Source organism: Festucalex cinctus, chromosome 9 (genome assembly GCF_051991245.1).
Source record: "Festucalex cinctus isolate MCC-2025b chromosome 9, RoL_Fcin_1.0, whole genome shotgun sequence".
Classification (NCBI taxonomy): domain Eukaryota; kingdom Metazoa; phylum Chordata; class Actinopteri; order Syngnathiformes; family Syngnathidae; genus Festucalex; species Festucalex cinctus.
Window position 1 is genome coordinate 9392674 of NC_135419.1, and position 20783 is coordinate 9413456.

A 20783-nucleotide genomic window follows, 5' to 3' on the forward strand; every position below is an offset into this window, starting at 1 on the left:
GCCAGCAAACTCCACCCGTTGCCGAAATGCAGTGTGCATGGATGGACATGTAAGGGCTGTACAAAGCAGGTGTGAATCTTGTGCTCGGTATTTTATCCCTCTCAATTAGTTAATATCTTGCCCAGTGGACTTCTATGATCTGTATTTATTCTGTATAGGTAAGCAATTGGGCTTTGCTAGATAACTGCTGCTTATAAAAGCTATTTTTGTGGATTGGGTCACTGGGAAAGGAAGAACCAGTCATAAATCTGTAGGGCTCATATGTTATCAATGTTGAAAAATGTTTTTTTTTAATAATAACTAAGCCATGTAGGATCTAGATAGTCCAAAGGTCGTGTGTTGGTTGTGTGGGTTTTCCCTAGGTACACCTTTTTCCTCCCACATTCCAAAAACATGCATGTTATGGTAATTGAAGACAGCACACTGTCGGTAGATGTGAATGTGTGTCAATAATTGTTTTGTCTGTCTGTGCCTTGCGATTGGTCGGTAAACTCTCGACCAGTCAGCTGGGATAGGCTCCAGCTCACCTGCGACTCTAGTGAGAGTGAGAGGAAGTGGATGTATGAATTGTCTTGATGAAATGCCATAAACTAAGCAACCAAGGATAATCCGGTAGATTGTAATCTGAGGTCTCGTTTTGATGCATATTGATGTAACTTTGTTTTCATTCATGAGCTGAGTCATGCTTTGCCCAGGAGAGCACCAGAATTTTCCCTGACGCTTGCTACTTGTTGCATAGTTTGGTGACAAATGACTACAAGCTGCCAAAAACGCAAAGGAGGGGGGGAACCGCTGTCCAACGACTGATGATCTCCATCCCGCGCTACACACACTGGCTATCGCCGGGCTCCAGCAACGAGCGTCATATCATTGAGTCATTTCCTTGACAGGAACCCGGCAGATCCTGCGAAAACAGCGCCTGTGCTGACAATGTTCAGTAACATAGTGGTGGAAATCCCACATGGTGTCTGCCAGCAGGCTTTAGGAAAGTTTTTTTTTTTTCCCTTTTCATGGAAAGGTTTTTCTTTGTTGGTAGAATGTCTGGGTAATGCACTGTATGGCAGCTGCATGCGTCAGTCAGTGTCTTTATATGACACCAGAGAAAGATCATTGTTGGCTTTGTCGCATTGAAGCAGACTTTAAAATAAGCTCGAAGGGAGTATACAAGCAGAGTTTGGCCAAATAATTGAATTACTCATGGTGTCAGCTTGACAACTAACGCAATGAGTAATGCATGACAGCGGCATTCCATTATTTTTCGGGTGAACCAAGTTGGCAGAATGTAATTGTTGGCTCCAGACAGGGCTGCTCGATTATGGGGAAAAATAATAATCACGATTATTTTGGCAATAATTGAAATCACGATTATTAAAATGTATTTTTTTTGTTTTGTTTTGTTTTTTTGTACGAAACAAGAACATATTTCAACATTTAAAAATATTAAGACCAATAAAAAAAATAGAAACACTATAATTATGTAAGTTCCTTTTGAATTTATAATATATATATTTATAATAATATATATTTATTTATATATATGTTGGCAAAAACGAACTTGTAGTGCAGCGTGTACACAGTGCAGTTGAACAATCATTTATTTTTTGGTACAAACAAGAAAATGTTTAAACGTAAAAAACAAAAAATATTAAGGCAAATAAAATTCTTTGAAACACTATAATTGTGCAAATTCCTTTTGGATGAAAAAAAATATTAAATTATTTTTTAAATTTAGAAAAGGTGCAAATGTATACATTTAAACAACTGAAAAATTTGTATTAATAATATATATATATATATATTTACAGTTCTGCTGATTTAGTAATTGTGGAGTGTAATCATTGAAATTGTAATTGAATTTTGATTAATTGCACATCCCTAGCTTAATTGATCTGTTCTGCTTTCAAGTTGGAACAAATGGACATACTCAACATTTGTTGGATGCTATCACTTTCTTTGTTGTTGGTTTATCATAACATTACAGTACTTTCTTTTCTTGAACATTCATGGTGATGCATGATAATACGCTATGAGACCCCCCCCCCCCCCCCCCTCTCATTTAAACACCAAATAGTCTTTTGTCTCATTATCTTCATCACCGTCAAAATGGTACCCCCCTAGAAAACCTGAGCTGCAAGTGGCTGATAAATCAAGATTTGCCTGGCTGTGTTCTTCTGTCTTGCATCCTACAATGTTTGCACTCACCACATGCAGAGTGAGTCACTACACAATCATTCTGCTGGCTTAAATTGCCTCCTTTCATGGTCAACAATGAGCTCAGCTGAGGAGAATAAAGCAAAAAAAAAAAAAAAAAGAGAGAGAGTGTGTGTGTGTGTGTGTGTATATGGCCTTCTGGGAACGCTCCATTTGTTCATGTATCCTGACTCTAATTGGTTGTTATTGCAACTGGCAACAACAGTCGCCATGCCGTTCGGGGTGGAGTCGAACTCTGTGCTGCGTACGCCACCTCGGTCTCCGCATCACAGCTTTTCTAAAAAGTCCTATCAACAATCGATTCAACCTGAAGGAAAAACAAGCCTGCGCACTCTTAAATCTAGATTAACGCTAGCGTCAAACAGATCGGAACAATTTCCTCGGCGGCCGCGTGTTTGCGTCCGTTAAATCAGTGCTCCGTTAAATTAAATTTGCTGGAGGCTATCAGTCCTGTGTGCATATCTGTTATGGGAAGTTTACAACGCCAGCAGCTGACGAGATTTTGGTCTATTTATAGCGCCGCAACTGCTGATAATCGTGACAACCTGTCAGTCAACAGCAATTACAAACAAAGTCAAATAAAATGAATGTTCCCTGTTCTCTTACAGTATACTGAACACATTTGACTTTTGGACCTAAAAGCAAAATGCTGGCGTAATGGACAATAATGACGTATATGACAATACTGTGGCTGAGTTTGAGCTACAAATTAAGTTGGGATATTCATCATCTGAAATAAGGAACAAAAAGAGCTGCAGAAAAACAATACTTGGACTTTTGGGCATTTACTGTAGTTTATGTATGACGGGACCCCCTTGAAAAAATTCTAATAATTTTAAAAAGTCGGACATGAATCCCTCGGTTTAGCACAGAACATAATACTAGCGAAACATCTGTTTCTGCAACCAACAACACTCTTTCGAGAATGAGGTAGCATATAGAAATGATGACGTGTTGTTGTGATGTTGTAAATAAAGCACCATATAAAATTAAAAAAAAAACAAGCCTAATAATAAATAAGCTCTTAGAAAATAAAATATACTAACCAAATCTCATAAATCTTTTACAATAAAACAGCATGAAGGGACTATAACAATCAACAAGCATAATAACATTATTTATAAAATAATACAAATAATAACACAATTTAAATATTGAATAAATCCACTTGTAAATTCAATACAAAATAAATAAACAAGCCAAAAAAATATATCAAATCTCAGATAAAAATAATAAAATAACTTGATAAAATAATATGAGTTGTGATAAAATATAAAACACAATATAAGTTCAAATAATATATATACATAATATAATAAAATACATTCATCAATACATAATCCAAAAAATACATCACATCTAATATATATTGTAAGTTTACAAACAAGCCTAATACTGTTTTTAAAATGTTACTAGATAAATAAGATATTTAAATAGTATAATTAAATAACATTAAAGTATTTGACTAAATCAATATTGTAAGTAAAACACAGTTAAGTAACCAAGAAGCATAATAATGAAATGATAAAAATATGCATATAAATATGATTAAATAATGAATACTTGAACTAAAATACATACATAAAAAGCATCTGGTAAAAAAAAAACCCAAACAATATAAATTAACATTAACAAAAAGCTGACTATGAAAATCTTTGACAAATAATGAACAATAAATCTTTTAAATAAAACACAACTGAAGTTAAAATAATCAACAAGCCTTATAAACTTATATATAAAGAAATAAATAATAGTGAAATATTGTAAGTTACTCTAACATTGAAAAATGTCAGCTGTGCTGGGTTGTTGTGTGACACGTGCCATCCTCCCACTAAGTTTCCTCCAAATGGGTTGTGTACTTGTGACGTCATCTTGCAAACAAACACACCCAAATCCCCTGCCTGCTAACTTGACTGCAGTAACAATGACTTTATTAGATTAGCCATCTGGTCATTGATTAAGTGACACGGCATTTGCCTTGTTATGAGGTTTTTAGCGCCGTAATTGGGCACATGTGTTCAGCTGGGTCCACATTCCAGATGACATGCTTGGACGCTTCTGTGTCATCTAGTTGTGTAATCGCGCTTTTAAAACTCTCCGGTCCCGCCACTCTATTTACTTTGTGAGCTATTATATGTTGACAAACATCACTCCGTGACTCCTCCCTTTGGCCTTCTCCTCATCCTCATCTTCCTCTTCCTCGTCTCTTCATGACACAGCGGTTTGGCCTCCTCATTGGGACAAGGCAGCTGTTGTCATGTGCGCAGGATAATGTGCAGCCTGCCTCTCACTAATGGATGCCTCTCTCGCAGCTAGCGCCACGCCAACTGGGCCGTCCTTTTCAGTGCTGCGATGTAAAACGCGTACATTTATATGGAATGCTGTTTGAGAAATTTATTGGATATCCTTGATATCTAAGTATGAGTACACTCCTTGACAACATTGTTAAAATGCCAAATGTGCGATATAATTAAATAACAAGACATTTTGAGCCCTCTAGCTCATGAGTATAATATTTTTTTCCCAATAAAACAATGACATATATGATCTGACACATGCATTGCACGGCTAATCAATTAGAGGGCAGTATCAACCAACTGTTGGCTTTTCCAGCGACCTTGCTATTGAGAAAGGAGAGACATCTATATTTATTAATAGTGGGAAATGTTCTTTCTGATTTTTGGAAATACTAATATGCTTGATATGTCTGTTTATTATTAAATTTTGTAAATGTTATGAATATATGAATTTGAAGCATTGTGACCAGATGTATCAAATATGACACAAATCAAAAGTACTATGTGGAAGTTGATTTTCAAAACAGAAATTAAACAATGTTTTTGTTAGTTCAAAAGGACCAATAAATACTCTTTTTACAAAGAATCTGAATTTTCTCATATATTTCATGGGTTATGCTTTATAGTGATAGGACCACTGTTACACATGTTACTTGTGAGGCAAAACAACATCACTCGTGAGGACTAAGAGCATCCTCGTCCAGCTCAAACAGCCTCTTTCGGCAGCGTAGTGGCCCCATTTGGCAGCAAATTGTTGCACATTGCGGGTCAAAATGTGAAAAATAATCTTCGCAGGATGAGCTGCAAAACAGAACTTTTGCCAAGCAAACATACTCTTCCTCCAGCATTTTTTATGGGAATTTACACACATTTTGGGTAAAAATTAATCAATTCAATGCCCAAAAAAACAAAACAAAAAACAAGTCAATTACAACGTTTAGTGAGAAACAAAACTACTATTACTGACTTCTTTCTCTAGCAAAGTAACTTACTACCACACAGCCAAAGGCTCCCTAAAATTAATTCAACTTTTTGATAATACGCTAATCAAAGTCCAACTCTCCTTTTGAACTTGCACTTTTGCCAGCAAAATGTTACTATTATTACAGATTTTTATTTGTATTTTTTTTTTTTGGGGGGGGGGGACCATTTTGTCATAAACACCCTAAAAATGAATACCACTTTTCAATAATTTGCCTCTTACAGACCAGCTGTACTATGTAAACCTACTTCTTACGCCAACACAAATTCTTCTATTGTCATCACAAAAACACAATTTTTACAAAGATTAAAGTCAATCCAAGTCACAATTGATTTTCAAACAACACTCCATCAGGACTAGTTGTCAAGCGATTCCTCTAAACTGAGCATGTTCGCAGTTGCACACTGCCGTCAGCATCTACGCGCACAGTGAATGTATGCATTGCATTAAAAATATATATATATATTTTGCATTTTCATATTCGCCACATATAGTACAAAGAAATTTGCAAAGTTACAAACCTCCACAATCCCCTTATAACCGATCAGGGTAAAGAGCCTTGATGCTGAATGAGAATGTCTCTGCACAATCGAAGCATATTACCATGACACACGTATTAGGTGTTGATGGTCAACGTGCCGTGCAATTCACACGAGTTCTCGCAGACTTCGACATCAATGCATGAGCTGCAAATGATCACACTTTGGCTGGCGCAGTCCAGGGCTGTCGCAAAGTCATTTAGAAGCCCAAAGCAAACATGGTCTGAACGGTGCCACCAGTGTTTACACAAATTTACACATTTATTTATTTATTTATTTATTTTTTTATTACAGACATGCTGGGTCGAACAATCTGTCCTGATTCTCCAAAATATGCCTGTTAAAGACCAGCTGGACATTGGAACTTGTTCACCCGCCCACAAAACGTCCTCCAGCATACAGATCTGCACGTTTGGGTCAAAACCAACAAAGTCAATCCGTGTTTTTTTAAAAAACAACAACAAAACAAAACAAAACAAATGTTTTCAGATTCTACTGACATGATGTCTTTTGCTTCACCTCCTTTTATTCACCGACTCAAACCTCAAGTAAGCAGACTTCAAAACGACCAGTTAGGGAAAATCTGCAGATGGCACGCATATTTGTCAGCGCAGACAGCAAGAGGCCTTCCCTGTTCCCTTTTATCACTGCTACTTTTCTACATTCCCACGTGAGCCCCCTCCCCGCCCAACATTTAGCTACTCCTGTCTGCATGCCTGCTGCCCATTACCCCAAACTTGTGTGACTCCACCTTGGACCTGCAGCGTTCACAAAGACAGTTCAAAGCAAACATTCTCCGCCCTGCAGCAGCGGGAAAAGCAAGATGTGTGTGTGCGTGTCTGTGTTTATGACCTCCAGTTCCACCAGTCCTTTGGTTTCTGGGAAAGATATGTGTAAGTCTGCGTGGCCCTGAGCTCTATTAATTCTTCAACCCACTCCCACCACTCCCATCTCCTTGCACTGAAACCCGCCTGTGGGTATCACCACACTCATGCAAAACATACTCCTTATACTACTACTCCCCATTCCCCCCCCTGCCCCCCAACCACCACTCCAGTAACAGCCCGAGGGCATCCAACACAGCACCACAAGGGCGATCTTTCACCCTGGTGTTTGTGTGTGGTGGTGGCTTCATTCAGGCCTCATGCAAATCATGTGATGAAAACATGAGCGAGCTTCGTCATAAAGGGAGCATTAACGGCATTAAGGACAGTCGGGGCTTTCATTTGAAAAGAAAGAAAAAAACATTTTCAAGCAGATGTATGCATATTTTTGGTCTGAATATGACCTCATTTGGTTTTATCAGCGCCATTAAAAACGCCTGTCAATGTCCAGCTAAAAGCGGAACATTTCTTTTCGTTTGACATAATTTCACACAGATTATCACACATTTTGGGTCAGCGTTAACAAAAGTCAAAACATTTTTTTTAAGGGGAACTTATGACTGGCTGTAGAGTGAGATAAATTATTTTACTAGCATAAGTCACTTTTTTTTTTTTTTTTTTTAAACTCATTGTCACACACTGGTCATCTTTAAAAATAAGACAAGTCATGTCTAGTTACTGTATATAGCAGAAATTTCTCAAAGCCCCTTCTTTCCCCAGCATATCGGCAACTTTTTTTTTTTTGCATCTTATTTCACATTTTGTTTAAATAAAATCAGTCCTGACTTTCACAAATAACTTAATTTTTGACTTGCTGTACAATGGAAGCCCTTTGTTTCTTTTTAGCCCCCAATTTTTATGTTGATTTCTTTCATGTTTTGGGTGAATGTCAAAATGAATCCTGATTTAAGAAAAAATAAAAATAATCTAATAATAATAATAAACTTTTACCAAAAAAGCTGTTTTTTGTGAATTATTATTTTGATTACTTTTAATAGTCAATTGCCATTTAAAAAAAACATGTTGTCTGTCACCTACTTTTGCCATCATAGCAGCCAGATTGTCACACTTGTTTTGTGCCAAAATCAATCTGGTGAGTCCTGATTATATAATATGCGCTCATCAAATTCCAGCTGCAAGTGGAGCCACTTCTTTCGCCGGCATAGTGCTAATTGTGGTTTATCCATAGAGTCTTGCATTTCCTCCATTTGTGGTCAAAATCATGCAAGTGTATCATGATTTATACCTTTTGCTAGCAAAGCATTTCATTTGCCAGCCTTGTGCCCCGATGTTTACAGAGATTATAGTTTGACACTTTAACAAGTTGTCTTCATATGGTTGTGGTTGCAATGATGAACAACAACTACTACTACTGCTTATTGCCACTGCACTTGCCAATCAAAATAGAATGTTTTTTGTCTTCATGAAGGCAAAATTTTACATGGCGCTCTTGTATTGGGCCTCTTCTTTGCAAGTACACCAGAAGGTCAGAGAAAGGTCAAATTAGTCATATAAATTTCCATTGTGTTTGTATGAGGGTCGTTATCAGAACTAATCTCTCCACAAACTTTTAGAATGAGTGTGAGATCAACGCTGACTCAAATTAAACAAGAAATTACACACTGTCCCTCGACCAATCCCATATTCTCATCCTGTCTTTTCTTCTGGTCTTCCAGGTGTAGATGCTTCAGGTGGATCCCGAGCGGGACCAAGCTGCTTACAGCGGGGTCAGGCTGATCCTCTGACTCTCAGTTTGGGGGTCTTTTGAAAAGAAAGCCAGACAAGGGAGCCATTTTGCACTGTGAAAGTCCGCTTCGGGCCTCTGTAAGGGGGCGCTGTCCGTGCGGAGTGGGAGCCCGATTGGCCACCGGCATGACCACCGCAGTGCAGCCCAATGAACTGGTGTTTGAGTTTGCCAGTAACGGGATGGATGAAATCAACCAGGTATGTGTTCGTTTGTCAAATGCTTGCTAAAAGTGAGTCATCAGGTTGTTGTGGTTGGATGTTTTTAATGGCCGCGAAAGCGACTGCTGTTTTGATTGTTAGCTCAGTCAGACAGGATTACACAACAACCGCAAAAGATTTTTGGAGAAGGGCGGCATATGGGCCGAGGAATTTCGTTTTTTGCTGCTGTAGTGCATTACTGTAACAATGATATGCCCTGTTTGCTATCATTGGTGATCACGCTTGGCCTATCTGTGTTTGGTGTGCTGAGTGGTCGACTTTAGGGGTAGACAGATTGGTGCCGGTATTGAGCATTTTTGACGAATATCGGTATCTGCCTTTTTTTAAAAATCTGACAGCCGATAAAAGATAAAGCTAAAACCATTTTAATCTCAGGGAGCTATTTATTTAGTCAAATTTATAAAAGATGCTGCTGACCATGGGAACCTTCTGAACCTGTTGGTTTTTTTTTTACATAAAAAAGAAATGTGAAAGTTCAAGATTTCAGTTTATTTTATTTTATTTATTTATTTATTTAAAAAAAAAACAGAGCTATACTATTTACTTCTTTAAGTTTCCATTTAACTTTTTAAGACGTACTGATAACCTTAGGAGCTCCTGGAACATTTTTTTTAGAAATGTAAAATGAAGTGTATTGTCTAAGGTTAAAAAAAAAAAAAAAAAAAACTTCTACATTTTGAAAACTCTGAAAAATTTCTCAATAAGTATTAATGCATTAAGACATGACAACAAAGTCAAGATTGGCATTTGTATTAAAAAAAAAATTGACCTTTTTTTTTTACGGAAAATAAATACCGGCTTCAAATATTGGTTATCGCCCCCCTTGACTACTAATAATCGGTATCGGCCCTGAAAAAAACATTTCGATCTATCTCTAGTTGACTTGGGTACTGTTGTGATGGTACATCGTGTGATTTATTTGTTATTGTAAAGTCTTCATACTATGGCGAGCAAAAATGAAACTGGTTGTGCAATATTAATTTACATGTACAGGACTGTCTCAGAAAATTAGAATATTGTGATTATTTTCTGTAATGCAATTACAATTACTTTTTCATGATATTCTAATATTTTGAGATAGAATATTTGAGTTTTGTTTAAGCTGTAAGCCATAATCAGCAATATTAAAATAATAAAAGGCTTGCAATATTTCAGTTGATTTGTAATGAATCCAGAATATATGACATTTTTGTTTTTTAAATTGCATTACAGAAAATAAAGGACTTTATCACAATATTCTAATTTTCTGAGACAGTCCAGTATAACGGAATGTATGATGCTCCACAGGGTTCAATCCTGGGGCCTCTGCAGTTTTCATTGCCTCACCCCTGGGTGGGTTACATCCATTTTGGTCATTCACTCCCATCCATTTTTATTCTCTTATTTTGGTTTGTGTCTGCTTTGGAAGTGACCTGGAGGCCCATGTTTGCACTGACACACTGATTGTTGATATATGTGAGACTTGTCCTGGCAGGGCAGGCAAAACTTAAAACAGCATGACCACTGGGAGGCTGTCATAACGTCCCGAGAAGGAGGAGGCAGCGACATGGAAAGTCTGACGAACCTGCAGTGGGGTTAGGGTGCATGGGAGTCTGAGCTCGAATACTGTTACGTTTACGGCACAAAGGTTACTCGTGCGTCTGGATGCAGTATGCATCTTTCCGACAGTTGTCGCCACACCCACGCCTCCATCCAGTGGAGCAGGCTCCTGTGTGCTGTTGACTGCATCATGCGCGTGGATCCAGAATGACGGGTTGTCATTGGATCCCCAAAGAAGATTTGTTCAGGCCCAACCTGACAGACTGGTTCCGAGTGGATGGTGCGATTCTTCCGAGAGATCTCGCATTGTTCCCCTTGCTTTGTTTCTGGCTGCACCCACCCTGCTGAGCAAACTTCATCCACCCCCTCGGCCCCCGCAAAAACAAGCCTTCTACTTACAACCGTCTGTGCTGTATTTACACTGACTATGATTAATGCATGGGGGAAATCAGAGCACTGCATTTGAAAAATAAAATATATGATCAGACACAATGAAAAGAGCAAAGGCCCCAGAATTGATCCCTGTGGAATACCATACGTTTCGTTATACGTGAATTGAATTCATTTCTCACATATTAGTCCGACCACTTTCTTTTTTTCCTCGACTGCATTATATTGCAATAGTAAAGTAATGACACGACGTACCATCACATCAGTCAAAAGTCGACTACTGAGTGCACCAAATTCCCTGATAGGCCAAGCAATGTAGAATGATCACATCATTTTCAATAATATTCCATGGCTGGTGGTTGGGAACCACTGCATGATATCACACTGAGAATTATTTATATTTTGACCTCCTATAGATAAATAAGGGTACCATATTATTAGTGGCAGTGCAGTTGCACACTAGTGTTGATGAGCCTTTAACTACATGTCGAATATTAATGATCAAATTATGAGTGGGCATTATCATTTGTGAAGACAAAAATGGGGAAATGCAAACGAGGAGGAAATAACTGTTCGAACTTGAGCATGCTCAGTAGAGCGGAAGTAGTCACACTTTAACATGAGCTAATGATGCATGTATTCACATTCATGTAATGTAAGACTGCGGGAAATCATCCAGTTTCACACAAAGTAATGGCATCTTTTTTCATATGTCCATGCCAGTGACATTTAATTAAATTCCCTTCCACTGGCACAACAGATCGTCATTATTTCAGTGTAGTGTGTTCTTCTTCTTCTTCTTCTTTTTTTTTGTTTGGTGGTGTGCCATGAGATTTTTCTTTAAAACGTGTGCCTTGGCTCAGTAATTGTTGGGAAACACTGAGCTAGTGTACCATCACATCTGCACACACAACAAGCCCTGTCAGCAAAGTGTGCTACATTAGTCGGCTAAGGAGGAGTTGCTGTTTGGGGAGTTTGAATCGACCAGTAGTCAAAATGTCTGCGCACACACACACACACTTGACTTTTTCAAGGACACCGACAGGCACACTTGTTTGCCGCGCCGCATTGCTACGTCTGATAGTATCAGTCAGGGATTAATGGGAAACATTGCTACTGATATTTTTGTAGTCAAAGCAAACATTCTTCTGCGCACATGACACAATGTGTGTTTGTTGTCGCTCATCTCGCGCAGAAATTCACAAACGTGGCCCGCGTGTGAACTTGGGAGCATCGGCAGGCTAACAATGGCGGGAAATAACGAGCTGTTCTGTTAGCAGGCCTGGTTAAAGTGTAGCCAAAATCGGCTAATCAGCCCGGCCCTCCCCCATAAGGCCTGAACACCTGGTATGCCCCAGAGGTTCCACACCAACAATGGACACTTGTCTAACAGCACAGATAAGCCTTTATTCCTCTTCCTCCTACTCCTTGCCGTCCTTTCTCACTTTTAATCAAACGTAGGACTGTGGCCGTCAGTTCCCAATTTACATATCACTGCTTTAAACATTCATACAGACATATCATAAATGTATACTGTATTAGAAGGAAAATCGTTTTTTGTTTTTTTTTATATACTTATACTATACTATACTTTATAGCTGCTTGCAGCTCTAGTTAGGGCCCGAGCAGCGACCGCTGCGACGTCCCTATTGTTTTTTGTTCGCATTATTATTGTTATTATTTCTTTTTTTGTTTCATTTTTACATTATTATTATTTTTGTTTTGTTTTTACATTCGATTGGATGTCTTTAATACTCAGAGGATCTTTGTGTGCCATAAAAAAAGTCAATAAAACACAGAATTGTTTGATTTAACTGCCAAGTGATGATGACTCGGTGGAGGTGAGGAAATTGTAGAGCAACAGCCATGGTAAACTTGATGCGTACTCTGCTGACATCTAGTGGTGTGGTTATGTCACTGCATTGACTAAAAACACCCACGATCCGACTGTGATAATGATGAAAACACCCCAAATTCATCGAGTACACAATAAAATGAGTTGCAAGGTAAGTGCTGTATGGAGAGAGAGAGAGAGAGAAAAAAAAGAATACTCATGTGTTGCCATTCATTTACCGGTAATACTCTGATTTCATGTTGCCAACATTTGGACCCTCTCTAATAGCTATACAAGGTAACCAAAACATTAGAAAGTGGAATCATTGTATATCATTCAATATCCTTTATCATCATTCAACATAATTCTAAATCATTCCACAGTTTATTTTTAGCTTCACAGCTTTCACCCGTGATTTCTCCAGAAATTGCATTCTCTAGTTTGTATTATGTAGATTTTTTACTGTTTTATTCTAAAATAATTGTAATTTTTGAAATTAATAATCTTAAATAAATAATAATTATTTACAAATTCAAATGTGTGTTTTTATATGTTGTCTACTTTTTTTGTTTCCAACATTTGGACCCTGTCAAGTAGCTTATTTAAGGTAACCAAAAACATTATTGCACACATGTAATACTGTGCACCGTAGTCGAGTGGTTAGCACGTCCGCTTCCCAGTTCTGAGGTCTCCGGTTCGAGTCCAGGCTCGGACCTTCCTGGGTGGAGTTTGCATGTTCTCCCCATGCCCGCGTGGGTCTTCTCCGGGTACTCCAGTCTCCTCCCACATTCCAAAGACATGCATGGCAGGTTAATTGGGCGCTCCGAATTGTCCCTAGGTGTGCGTGTGCGTGTGAGTGTGGATGGTTGTTCGTCTCTGTGTGCCCTGCGATTGGTTGGCAACCAGTCCAGGGTGTCCCCCGCCTACTGCCCAGAGCCAGCTGAGATAGGCGCCAGCAGCCCCCGCGACCCTTGTCAGGAATAAGCGGTCAAGAAAATGGATGGATGGATGGATGTAATACTGTTGAGTTAATAATTCTCTGTCTGTAAATTAAGAAAACAAATAAACAAAAAACACTGCATTATGATTTGTTTAATAGTAGGATTTAGATCAGGGGTGTCAAACTCATATTAGCTCAGGGGCCACATGTAGGAAAATATATTCGCAATTGGGCCGGATCGGTAAAATTGTAAAATAATTTGTAAAACATTGCCGTCAATTACATGCAGATTTTCGCTATTTGTGGGCCAGCCCTAAATTGTGGGGCGCATCTGTACAAATATTGTCCTAAAAATTTTTTTGCATAAACCTGTATATTGTTCACTGATTGTGTGCCGGGTGCCGTTAATGAAGTTATAAGGACGTTAATCCTTGTCATATGTGTAGTTGGATGTGTCTTATTCAGCATGTTTGTGTTTGATTCATGTTTTTATTTTTTAAACAAACTAACTTTAAATTGTGTTTAAAATAACGACATTCAGAGCAATTCCATGTACAAGATGCATTGCTCAACTGAGCCTTACTTGTGTAATTATGAATTTATAAGCTTTGATTGTGGCCGGCTGATTAATTGGGCCGACAGTCTTTTTTTTTTTTTTTTTTTTTTTTTTAACTTTACAAAACCATCTCGCGGGCCGGATTAAACCCCATTGCGGGCCTAATCCGGCCCCCGGGCCTTATGTTTGACACCCCTGATTTAGATGGTACAGACGTACCTAATGATTTGGCGGATGAGTAAATATGGAGTTAGCATTATCATCTCAGTAAATTCAACCATAATATTTGAAGTGGAGTGCAGATAATAAGGATTTTACATTGAGAAACTAAGACGATGTGTAAAAGTGAACAATTCCCCACAGGAAAGTTTCCCAAAGCACATTTTGTGTAAAATCCTCAATTATAGCGTCCACACTGACTGCTTTTATTTGATTTCCCAGCCAAGTCTTCACTGTGTGGGTTGAACGTAAGCTCACTTTTGCAGCCAGTCTTCTTCTTTGGGTGGCTCCCCACGGACTACTGCAGTGCCTCAGAAATTAGCTTCTCTCCTCCGTTGCTACACATTAGCCCAAATTGCACATGGTGCGAGCTCGCTTTTATACGGTTGTAAAAATAAGAGCCAGCAAATCAGCTTGTGATATTAATCTACTAGGAGTTTTTATGTTACATTTTACGATGTGGATCTGCCTCCCCTTCACGCGTGCGTGTTGCTGTGTGCGTCTGTCACAGCTGGACGACCCATCTGTATTCCCCGCCGTGATCGTGGAGCAGGTGCCCGCCACAGATCTGCTGCAGGTGTACTCGGGCCTCGAGTCGGACGAGGTGACCAACGGCATCATGATGGACAACACCATACACGTGGCCGAGGCGCCCTCGATCCTGGTGGGGGGCGTGGACCTCTCAGGTTGGAAAATGAGACATTTACATATGTCCATCCGTTCATTATCTATAGTGTTTGGATGAATGAAAAGTCAAATTAGTGAAGTAGTACTCAGTACTGGAACAGGAATAGAGGTGGCTCTGAAACCTGTCAGCAAAATAGGAAGGTCCCTGTAATATTTTGTGAGTAAGTAATAAAACTTTAAGCTCAAGTCACTATAGTAGCATGATCAAAGAGACTTGCTACAGCATTTTGTACTAACTGCAGGCTTTGCATTTTATACATTGGAAGACCAGAAAGCAGTTTGCTACAATAGTCAAGGCAAGATGTGAAAAATGAGTCACTAGCAGAGACCTGCCTCCAGGTTACAGCACTCGTGTGGGTTAGTTAGTTTTAAAGGCTGGGTTTTGTTAGCATAAAAAGATGGCTAATGTTGTAAGATGTCACCAATTGGAACCATATAAATACTGCACGGTAGAGGGTCGAGTATTGATCTCTGGAGAACTCCACGATTGACACTGCAGCTTATGTCCTACCTGAGAGGTAATATCTACACCAAGAAATTGCTGAACTCATCTAGTTGCATGTTATGATCGACCGCATCAAAGGCATCACTGAAATCAAGTAATAATTGAAGTGTCTGAATCCATAGCTAGTAAAAGATTTTAATCTCAAAAGTGATCTTTGAATCCAGACTGAAAAAGTTGCAATAGATTGCAAGAGGTCACCATATTAAGACGTTGCACTACATTTTGTTCACTAGCATTCAAGATGAAAGATCCCTTTGATGATGTCACATCCGCTCAGCCCTATCCCAACCCCCAGGAAATTCCGAGAGGAATACTTAGGTGTCACTTCAGGTTCTCCAATTTTTTGAGGAAGTGCTTGACAATTTCACCTCGCCGTCACTCTGCTGTGACGATAGCTCATGAGAGCAGCCACATATCTGAAACGGAGTGGCTGATTGGCGACACTCGAGTCATGTTGGCTATCAGGGGCGGACCTGACGATTGGCAGCTGTGACATCAGCCAAGATAAAATATCAAAGGGACTTTTCATCTTGAATCATGATAGGCAGTCATATGTGGCTCTACATGTCAAGTGCATGGGCTACAGGTTTGTAGGCGATAGCAGCTCTTGTACGAATGTACATGCATACTGTTACCACTGACTGTAATGAAGCGACTGGAGTGCCTCAGCGACTGCGCCATCCTTAAGCACAAACGAGAGCAGAACGGTATTAACTGTTAGTTGGCAAGACGCGTTTGACGTGGCTCCTTTTTTGATTAACGCTATGCTAGGTATTGTGTTCTTTCTATCTGCGTTTGTCTGTCTATCGCTAATGCATTATTTGTCCTTTGTATATGTTCTTCAGAAACAGTGTCAGGTGCAGAAGACAGCATGGAGACAAACGAGGCCGCTGCGGCCCTGCTCAACATGGAGTCGCCTAACAACATATTAGACGAGAAACGCATGTGTAAGATGGCTCTTTGTTTGCTAACTTGCTATTCCAGAATGCTAGTCTGGACTTGTTTGCAAGTTTGTTTGGTTTTCATTCCTCTATCCAGTTTCTAAAGTGCTTCACTTGATTTGGACCTGAGCCTGGTGAACTAGGATGCTGTTTATTTAGATTATTTTTTTTTTTATCTAATAATTTTTAATCTTTTAGGAAATTTTTGAAATAGTTTTTAATTATCATACAAGTAGGCTACAAAGCCTTTTATTTTTTTTAATTTTATTTTTTTATTTTTTTAGAAAAAAATTTTTTCCTGAAGGATTTCACTTTTAAGTAAAATTTCTACATTTTCAGAAGTCCGACTATATCCTCCTGACTACCAGGAAAAAAATATTGTCCAATCATGTTTATTTTGACATTCCCCAATCTTTGTGAATTAACTGGAATACTGCAAAAGACATTTGTTGGAAAGAAAAAAAAAAAAAAAAAAAGTTTTTATTTTGAAGCTATTATGTGTCCACTACAGAGGACATTTTTGAAAACTTAAATGCTAGGCTCAAATACAGTTAAAATAATTCAAACAATACTTTAATGTGTTCTTAAGAGTCTTATAGAAAACATGCTAACAACATCCATCCATCCATCCATTTTCTTGACCGCTTATTCCTCACAAGGGTCGCGGGTGCTAACAACATTTAAAGGCTAAATTTGTTCAATAAAAAGTGTTATACACGTACTTTTCCTCTTCCCTAAAAAGTGCTTGCACTGAGGGAAACCCCACCCTTACATATTTTGGTATCATTGGAAAGCTCTGAAAGTACTCTATAGAGCACAAAAGGAGTTAATTCAATCGTATTCACTGGGTGGGAGATATTCAAGTTTAAAAAGGTCCACTACAGAGGACAAATTAGAATTGCTGGTCGTCAGGTTACGTGAATGTGGTAAAGTGAACTGCAGTCCCTCACTTGAGCGCATCGGGAGATTATGTCACTACATAATTTGTTTTCCCTACATTTTAAAATATTTTTTAGCTCTTCTTCTGTGTTTTTGAAATGTATTTTGTCTCCTCATGGCTGCGGTTTAGTTAACAACTACGGTACTCTGCTGGAGGCGGACCTGACGTACGTGCCCCTAAGGCCCGACCACATGGAGAACGGCGCCCTTGACGTGTCGCTGGACGAGGACACCTCATCCATGGACGAGATCCCCCAAAAGTGTCCCTTGAAGCCGCAGAAAAAAAACAAAGGTCAGCTTGTAGTGAGCGTGTAATATACATGTGTGAACATTTTTTTTTTTTAAACTCACCTCTTCAATTTGTCTTAGTGAGGAAGCCCCGAGCGGTGCGCTCATGTTCCCCTATCTCCACTCCGAACCTGCCACTGAGGAAGAAGAGCAAAGAGGGCAAAGGTAAGCGTCTCCTCCCTTGTAACGAGCCAATCAAAATCAAGGTCTCCCCTCCCCTCGTGGTGCAAACATCCACGGTGTGAATGATGGCTTTCTCAGGGCCTGCAGGGACGCGCTTGCAGGCACATTGATGCTACACTGATAGACTACTGTGAACCGCACAGGGTGACACGTTTTGGTGTCACCCTTATACATCACCCTGTCACGGCGGCTGGGATTTTGGTGGCTACTGGGAGCGTTACTGTTTTTAACCACCACTGGTTAAAAGCCTACCGCACATTAGGCTAATCGACTTGCTGCCTTTCTGTTATTTGGTCCATCCCAAGATGCGCACGTGCGCTCAATACAAGGTCGGACAAGATCAACTCCAGGGTGATGTCAACCTTTGATTTGTTGAGATTTAAACAGTAAATAGTAGATTTTAAATTCATTTACTTGTCATAGAAGTGTAAAAAGTTAACCACTGTCTAATGCTGCATTTTGTGGAGCTTAAGTGGACAAAGCCTCCTCTACAGTAAAAAAACAACAAAAAAAAAACACATACTGTAGCTCAATTGTAACATTTTAACATTGTTAAACATGTTGACAAACTGTAAACAGAGACAGATGAATAGTGTACGAAGTGTCATGCTGCGTTTGAGACTGCTGGGAAGTTGTAAATTTCGTACTTCAAAGGGATACTTGGCTCACTGAGCCTTTTTCAGCAGTAAAAAGTTAGTGTTTTGTCCAGAATTAATTTGATAACTTCAGGATTTTTCATGTATAATACCTTAAAAAAAAAACTATATTTTCCACTTGCTGTCGACTGAAGATGACATCACCTGCTCTGAGGAAGTAGGTAACGACCAATCACGGCTTACCTGTTTTCTGGGTTTGGTCAGCAAACTAAACCATGATTGGTTGTTACCTACTTCCTCAGCACAGGTGATGTCATCTTCAGTCGACAGCAAGTGGGGAAAAATGTTTTCAAAGGTTTTTTTTGTAGATGAAAAATAATGACGTTATCAACTTAATTCTGGACAAAATATGATTTATTTTATTTTTATTTTTTTACTGCTCAAAATGGCTCACCGAGTCAAGTTTCCATTTAAGCTCAAAAGGTCCCTATAAAAGAAATATGGCTAAGAAGTAACATCAAACGCTGTTAAAATAACGCAAGTCTGCTCCGTGGATATCAGATGTATTTGTTGTTTATTTTTATTTTATTTTATTTTTTTAACAGCTCAGAATTGTTCATTCGGTAGTCTTACTGATTCAACGTCTTATCATCATTGCTTTTTTTTTTTTTTTTTTTTTTTTAAGGGTATCAGGTGTATTTGTACTTGTATATTTAAAATAATAATTAAACAAACAAACAAACAAACAAACAGCAAATGACAATATGTTCCCCATCCCTCATTTGCAGGCAACACCATCTACCTGTGGGAATTCCTCCTGGCCTTACTGCAGGACAAGAACACCTGTCCCAAATATATCAAGTGGACACAGCGAGAGAAAGGCATCTTCAAGTTGGTTGACTCCAAGGCGGTCTCCAAGCTTTGGGGAAAGCACAAGAACAAGCCGGACATGAACTATGAGACGATGGGACGGGCGCTCAGGTATAGCGAGAGACGGATTGTCATTGTTGGAGACATGTATTTGTGCAGTACATTTCATACAACCCGCAGGGGAAATGTGGCAAAAAACAAGTAAAGGGGGGGGTTGCACATGTGTGTGTATATGCAGTGCAACGTGGACATTAAATTAGTTTTAAGTTGCATTAAAAAGCATCAAATTAGACTGCTACCTGCATGAATTCTGTACAATGAGTTGGTATGCTAACATATGATCGACACTGATTAACTGCAGGTACTACTACCAGCGAGGCATCCTGGCGAAGGTGGAAGGTCAGCGTCTGGTCTACCAGTTCAAGGAGATGCCGGCCGACCTGGTGGTGATCGAGGACGACGACGCGGGCTCTGACGGGAACGAGTACGGCACCCAGCGGTCCGCCAACGGGAGGGCCGTGGCACGGGGGGGCTCCAGAGGGAGGGCCCATCAGCCGGTCAAGCAGATGAAGAAAGAGCCCGTCGAGCAATGTCTGCAGCAGGAGATGCAGGCAGGACAAGCTGAGCAACTCCTGCATATACTGCAGGGGAACCAGGGGGCCGACATAGCGCAGGCTATGAGGTACACATTATACTGTCATATCATTATCACTCTAATGGCTACCAGGAGGAAGAAATTAATTCAAAGAAAGCAAATTAGTTACATTTTGAGGATTTTCCCACATTTGTTCCTAGATTTTATTTTATTTTTTATTTAAGGTTGAACTTTTTACACATAATTCCAAACAACAGTTCTCATTTGTATATTGATTATCCAAATCTTGACAATAATATGTTCTATGCTGACCCACTAGTCTAAATATGGTATTCTGGTTATTATTGTGTTAATGGAATATGAGTTAAGCAGCAAAATCCATCTCAGGGGGGCGGCCATTTTGCCACTTGCTCTCGAGTCAAAAGTGACATCACACTTGCTCAGGCATCATAACCAATCACAGCTCATCTTCAGAAAATAAGTGAGCTGTGATTGGTTGCTGCCTGAGCACTGAGCAACTGTGATGTCATCTTCAGTCGACAGCAAGTGGCAAAATGGCCGCCCCACTGAAATGGATAAAAACGGCTGGATTTTGCTGCATAACTCCTATTCCACAAATGTAATATTAACTCTATAAAGCCTGAACCATGAAATATATGAAAGGAAATTCTGATTGTATTTATTTATTGGTCCTTTTAAGAAAAAAAATAAAGTTGAAAATCATTTATTTTGTGTCATATTTGATACATCCGGTCACTATGCTTTAAATTCATACATTTATGACTGTCAAAAATGTAATAATAAACAGACATTAAACATATTA

General features: G+C 39.2%; 1 protein-coding gene across 4 annotated transcripts in view; it reads left to right on the top strand.

Moving 5' to 3' along the window:
• The window catches only part of elf1 (E74-like ETS transcription factor 1), a 48010-nt gene that overhangs the window by 24522 nt on the left and 2705 nt on the right, over nt 1–20783 (top strand). For 2 of the 4 annotated variants that reach the window (XM_077531168.1, XM_077531169.1), the window contains 7 exons: nt 8590–8857; nt 14868–15042; nt 16394–16495; nt 17559–17720; nt 17798–17881; nt 19284–19476; nt 19727–20047. In XM_077531168.1, the coding sequence (XP_077387294.1) occupies nt 8786–8857; nt 14868–15042; nt 16394–16495; nt 17559–17720; nt 17798–17881; nt 19284–19476; nt 19727–20047 (1109 nt within the window). In that variant the 5' untranslated portion in view covers nt 8590–8785. Of the gene's footprint in view, nt 1–8589; nt 8858–14867; nt 15043–15885; nt 16320–16393; nt 16496–17558; nt 17721–17797; nt 17882–19283; nt 19477–19726; nt 20048–20783 lie in introns of those variants that run through there. The other 2 variants (XM_077531170.1, XM_077531171.1) reach the window with 2 other exon arrangements.